Raw genomic sequence first — 6,347 nt, forward strand, 5'->3', positions numbered from 1 at the left:
CTACACTGGTGAAGGAAGCCAGGCACTGGTAAATGCCATGCCCCATGCATGTGGCTGGGGGATCGGGCAGTAAGGGCTGCGGCTGTCAGTGAGGGCTGGGCCTGTGGGGAGGAGCGGAGGGGGGCCATGCCCTGGCACCACCAGCATGCCTGGAGAACTAGCTGGGCAGGACAAGCAGCGCCCACGGTGGGGGGTGCCCAGCAGGAGATGCCCGTGCCCCAGTGGCTGAGTCAGCACTCGCAGGTTCCCAGCTGTATCTCCCCGGCCGGGTGGCTAGTCCTGGGGCAGTGGCAGCGGAGCTGTAGCGCAGACAGGGCGCGGCGGGGGTGTATACACTGTGATACGAATGCCCGTTATGTGCCCACACCCTTCCAGCCCTGCCAGAGCTGCTGTTTGCTAGCGAAGGGCCTGGAGATAAAGGCCCAAGTGGGGCGATACAGCCCCAGCCAGTGCAGCCAGCGGGCGCAACCTGAGGGAGAGGGAGCGTCTGTAGGGCAGATGGTTCCCTAGCTCCCCTGGCAGAGCTGCTGGGGAGGGGAGCGCATGGCTGGAGTGAGGCGCCCAGCTATGTGGGGAAGTCACCAGCACGGTGAGTCAGGGATCGCATGGGGGGAGTACGCTGTGTACAGCTCCTTACACCTGCCCCAGACCAGGGCTTCCTCAGCACCCGCCGCCGGCCACGCGCCCGCCTTCCGATCAGCAGCCCATGTCCCAGCGGGACAGGGAGGATTCCAAGTGGTGTCATTGGAACTGGAAGGCCCTATAGAAATGACTCTAAATGCCTACAGACCATGCAGTCTCCTCCCAGGGCTGGGATGGTCGGCTATGTACTTTCAGATGCCTGGATAGTGGCCCTTCCCGGCACTGCTCTCTGGGGCTGTACTGAGGTGGGGTGTCACAGCCCTGCGCCTTTCTCCTCTGCCAGCTCAGCAGCCACTCCAGCCCCGCCCTGGCTCAGGCAGGCAGTGCAAAGCCACTGAATGGGCATCAGCACTGGGAGGAGCCAGAGCCAGAGCAGCTTCGGCTTGAGCCCCAGAGGGGCCAAACCCAGCCCCTGGGTCTGAGAATCCTGCACCCCGGGCCGGCTAGCTCTGGAGATTTGAGATCCCAGTGCTTTGGCTATGGGATGTGGGTTGGGCCGTGCTCTGTCTCAGCCCAGGGCTGGGTTCTAAGCAGGCGCTCCAGCTGCACCTGGGCGATCGGTGCCTCCCTCCCAGCGCTCTCCCGGGGCTGGTCCAGCCCATGCTGTGCCAGAACAGGCCTGGGCCTTAATGGCACAAGAGCTGAATGCCCTCCCCACCCCACCCCACCCCACCCTACCCCCTCAGCACACCCAGGGGAGGCATGGCGAGACCATTATGGCAGGGCAAGCAGACACAGAGGGGAGATGCTGATCTGTTACCCTGGGTTCTCTCCAGGTACTCCCCATTGACACAGGGCGACCGAGATCCAAACCGGGGGCTGATCCCTGGCCTGGGTCGTGGGAGGGAGACTCTGCCTCCTGCTCCTGCCAGACCCTGCTGACAAAGAATGCCCCAAGCTGCTGGTTGGAAAATGTGCCCAGCTGCACACCAGGTTCTCTCCCTGCCCCCGGCTGGCTGGCCTTGTGCTTCTCAGGCCCGGCAGATGTTAGGGGGGGTTGTTTGTTTGCTTAAGCAGCATAAATCCCATCTCCAGTTGTGCAATAAAGCTGTTATCCTGGATCCGACCTGCTCCGCACATGGCAACAGCCTGTGGGCTCTGGTAACGCCAGCGCTGCTGCCCCCAGAGCTGCTTCCAGCAGGCAGGGGCCCTGCTACGGGTGTCGGTCACAGAGTCGGGGTCACCACGACTCCATACTGCAAAGCAACCGCCTTTGAGCTGTAGAGAACAGGCACTAGCCCCGTACCGCCGTACACCTCAGCCACCGCGCCTGGCCGGCTGTGCGCAAAGGCAGGGGAGCAGAACAAGACTGCGGGGGGAGGTGCATGAATACAGAGCTGCTTGAGCCATTCCCACCGTAACTGACAGACTGACAGACAGACAGGCAGCCCCCAGGCACGTGGAGAACAAAGTGCAGGATCCTCCAGCTCTCAGCACCGCAGTTCCATGGCCCTGCTCAGCTGGGAGGCACTGACATTGCGCAGGAGGAAAGCACCTACACAGTTGGGGTGGGGAGTTGACACACAGAGGGGAGCAGAAGTATCACTGCATCAGCCTTAGCCCTCCACCAGGTCCCATCCGCACAGCCCTAACCATGCGTTTTCCCTTGTGTCCTCCAGCGTGACTGCACGGCCCAGCAGCACCCGTCCGTACACAGCGAGGCAAGATGGCTGCAGGAGTGATCAGGAACCTGGCAGAGTTCAGGCTGCCCGCTTCCTTCCAACACTCATTCCTCCACCCCACCCCATCCCAGGACATGGACTTCCAAGACCTGTCAGAGGAGGAGGAGGAGGAAGAGGACTACGATGTGGAAGAGGACAGCCCTCCCTGTCACAGTCCTGGCACAGAGGGGCAGAAAGTCACAGCTGGTTGCAGCCAGAGTGACGCAGAAATGACCCTGCAGCTCCTGAAGTTCTCCGAGCTGATCAGCTGCGACATCCAGAGATACTTTGGAAGGAAGGCCAAGGATGAGGACCCCGACTCCTGCAACATCTACGAGGACTGCTTCTCTCCCCGCCGGCTGGGGCGGGAGCTGTACTACGCAGACCTGATGCGACTCGCCCAGAGCGGCGAGCTGGATGACGAGGATGCCCAGGGCCCTGCGGCACCCCCGGGGCAGCTCGACCAGAGGGTCTGGAGGTCCATTTGTAACAAGGACGGGGCACAGAAGCTAGGGCCATTAGCGGAGCTCTTCGAATACGGCTTGCGCCGCTTCCTCAAGCGGAGGGCGGCTGACGGCAGGAAGCTGCGGCTGGAGAAGAAGTATGCCCACATCATGCCCATGCACAAGAGGAAGCTGCCACAGTCCTTCTGGAAGGAACCGTCACCCAGCCCCCTGTGCATCCTCAACACAAACCCACCTGACTTCAGCGACCTCCTGGCCAACTGGACATCAGAGCCCGGGCAGGAGCTGCCCAGCACCAGCAGGGAGCTGGCTGGGGAGCTGGCCAGGCCGGCCATGGAAACCGATCAGTTCAGTGTGCTGTGAGGCAGAGGAACTGGGAACCCAGCCAGCCCCAGCAGGGGCCTCTGTGCTGGACAGACGCTCTATGCCCATAAAGTGCTGAGGATTGGCTCTGGATGGGAGCACCATGCCCACCCGCAGTTCTGACTCCAGACTGAACCAAGCCCCCAAACCGACACCTGGCCTATATACCATGGGCCTTAGCCTGCTCTCACCCCTTAAACCTGACAGGCTCTGAGTCCCTCCCAGCTGCAGCACCAGCCTTTGTGCCCATCCTGTAAAACCATCCACGTCTGTGTGTCCTGCAGGGATGTTGGGCAGTGTCAGGCTGCAGCTGCTACCATCTGATAGTTGCATCCCCACCATGTGCCATGCTGGTTAATGATAAAGCTCACTCCCTTTTTATGAGACAGGGCTCTGATGCCATGGGTGGGGGTTGGGAGACACGTCACCTGGGATTTACCAGCAGCCCAGACCCAGGCTGTGGCAATGGGGGTGTTTGATTTTATTTTCCTCGGATTGCCATGGCACTGGCTAGGGCGAATAAACGCTTCTTTTGAGCGCATGTGTATCAGCAATGCCCTCTGATCTCAGCCACGCACGAGGGGCCCACGGCGCTGAGACAGAGGCTGGCCCCAAGGGCAGCTCACAGACTGGGCCAAATCCTGCCCTAGTGCCACTGATTTCAGGCTTGGATCCGGTCCCTTGTGCACTGCGGGCTGGAGGCAGGTGGGATGGGATGTGTGTCCCTGCCCCATCGGGCACACAGTACTCCGGCAGTGCTGAGCGCTCACTGCGCTGGCAGTCAGTGTGTGTGTGTGGGGTGGGGGGGCGGCTGCAGGCGCTCAGCACCATCCCTGCCCCATTAGACACACAGTACTCCAGCAGTGCTGAGTGCTCACTGTGCTGGCAGTCAGGGGGGAAGGGAGCCTGCAGGCACTCAGTACCGATGAAGAAAATCAGGCCTGAGGGTCTCACCGTCGACACCCAGCCCACCCGCATTTCACTTCCAGGGCTGGTGAACAGAGGGGACGAGGAGGCAGACACTCCAGTGTGATTGTGGGGGGAGGCTCTCACTCCCCATTTGACTCCAGGGAGGGCCAGCTTCTCTGGCGGTGGGTGCCCACGAGCATCCTCTATAGTGGCTCTATGCAGGTGTAGCAGGGAAAGGGGGCGTGGCTGGAGAAAGTAGTTGTGGCCTGGACTCCCCAGTGCTGAGCCTCAACTGTGTTTTCAGCCCCTCCTTTCCGGCCAGTGTAAGTTAGAGTAGCCTATAGGCGGCTCTAAAATGGGGCAGGGAGTGCAGAGGAGAGCCTTATGCCACCTTTGCCTGCTCCCTGAAGCTGGCAGCACCATCTCCCCTGCTGGGCACTGTAAGCGGTTCTCAGCAATGAGACAAACCTATCTACAAGAAACAGCCCAGGGAACACGCCCCCACAGGGCCTCTCGGGGAGTGGCCTCTCCCAGAACACACTGAGGGGGAATGTCACATGTGCCACTGGCCCCAGGAGGTTGTGTGTGCCTCCCTCCCAAAGAGACTCACCCAGCACCCATGCAGCCAGATCATGCTCTCCTGGAATGGGTGTGAGGGGGGCTTTTAAATCTCTCCCAAGCAGCTCCCACCCTTCCAGTCATCCCCCCTGTGTTAGCAAACACCTCTTGTTTTGGGGGGCAGCATGTGATGGGAGTGCTCTACTCACTGCAGGATGGCACCTCCTCCTGGTCATTCTGGGGATTAGCTCCAGGAGGCCAATGCCCCTTTCTGCAGCTGCATGCCAGATCTCTGTCTCTCTCTCCCAGTCTCTCTCACTCCAGGAGCTTCTACTGCCGCTTCATGACTCAGCCCCTGGGTCAGGTCACTCAATGTTCCCCCCTCTGGGGTACAGTCCTTCAGCCTCTATCACTCCCAGTGCAACCCAGGCAGCCTTCCAATTCACTACCCCACACTGCCACTGCCCCAGTGGTGGGCAGGGGAACCTGGGCCAGCCCCCTACTCCAGGTCCCAGCCCAGGGACCCTACAACACACAGCCAAAGTCTGCTGAGTCCCCAGCCTTGCTACTTCCCACTGACTCTCTTCTCCCCCCTGCTCTCTTCAGGGTACATGCTCCCCCATTCTGTTAAGCAGACAGTGACCACAAGCATCCTCCCAGCAGCCTTTGCTGCTGTTACTGCTGCCAGCCTCCTGGGTTTATACTAGCCCAGCCCACCTCTGCTCAGGTGAACTTCCTCTTAATTAGGGCTTTCTCCACCCTTAATTCCCCCAGTTTGCAGCCTAACTGGCTAATTGGCCCACCTGGCTTGCCTCAGCCCTCTCCCAGCCAGTGTGCGGAGGACACCCCAGCACAGGGCATCAGATGGGGAACTAACCTCCAATCTGGCAGGTCACTTCTCTGCCAGCTTTGGGGCCAGCAGTCCTCTGTGGATGACAGAAGGGTCTGAAAGCAGGATCCTAAGGGGCTCCTGGCTGCAGCCTCATCTCCAGGGAGGGTGTGACTGCCTCCCGGTACACAGCGCTTGGACAGCGCTTCCCCACCAGAGAGCACAGAGACGGGCACGTATCATCATCCACTGGCCACTATGAGTCCTCAGGCCAGGAACGGGGCTGCCTTATGCCCATAGCAAGGAGCAGCGCAGAGGCCCAGCGCCCAAGGACTGTTGTGAGCAACCATCACTCCCTGCTCCAAGGGTCTGGCCTTACAGCAGGAACCATGGCTTGGCTGCTGGTTGGCACAGTGGGGTGCCACACCTCCCACCCACCTGTGCCAGGGGAAGGGGAGCAGGAAGACACGTAGAGCCAAGGGCTGGGTACTAGTGCAGGGGTGGGAGGAGGGTTTTGCTCCTTTGATGCCCCCGTATGGGGATGCAGCCCAAGCCCCATTCAGGGTCATTCAGGAAGTTTGTGGTGGGGTCAGGCACAAAGCACCGTACCCTCCCTTCTGCCATGCATCCAGGCAGGGCTGTGCCACCTGTCGTCACCCCCCAGGAAATGCCATTCTGACCTCCCCCCCCCCCCAACCAGTGGTGCACACTGACTGCCAGGGTGTGTGTGTGTGTGATGCAGTTCCACAACACCCCCCCCCCCCTTTCCGCTGCCTCCTGGTCCGAGCCTGTCTGGGGCGATGCTCACATTACCCGGCACGTGAAACCTCTGCTAGTTCAGAAGCTGCTAAGCCCTGATCTGTTCCTGGGGGCTGGATTTAGGCATTTCCCTTGTGCGGAAAGGAAGCAAAGTCAGCCAAT

General features: G+C 60.7%; 1 protein-coding gene across 1 annotated transcript; it reads left to right on the forward strand.

Moving 5' to 3' along the window:
• Window positions 1-2,308: 2,308 nt before the first annotated feature.
• PERCC1 (proline and glutamate rich with coiled coil 1) lies at window positions 2,309-3,130 on the forward strand. The gene has a single exon (XM_065411577.1). It carries the CDS (start codon window positions 2,309-2,311, stop codon window positions 3,128-3,130), a length of 822 nt encoding a protein of 273 aa, XP_065267649.1.
• The last annotated feature ends 3,217 nt before the right edge of the window (window positions 3,131-6,347 follow it).

Source organism: Emys orbicularis, chromosome 10 (genome assembly GCF_028017835.1).
Source record: "Emys orbicularis isolate rEmyOrb1 chromosome 10, rEmyOrb1.hap1, whole genome shotgun sequence".
NCBI classification, from domain to species: Eukaryota; Metazoa; Chordata; order Testudines; family Emydidae; genus Emys; species Emys orbicularis.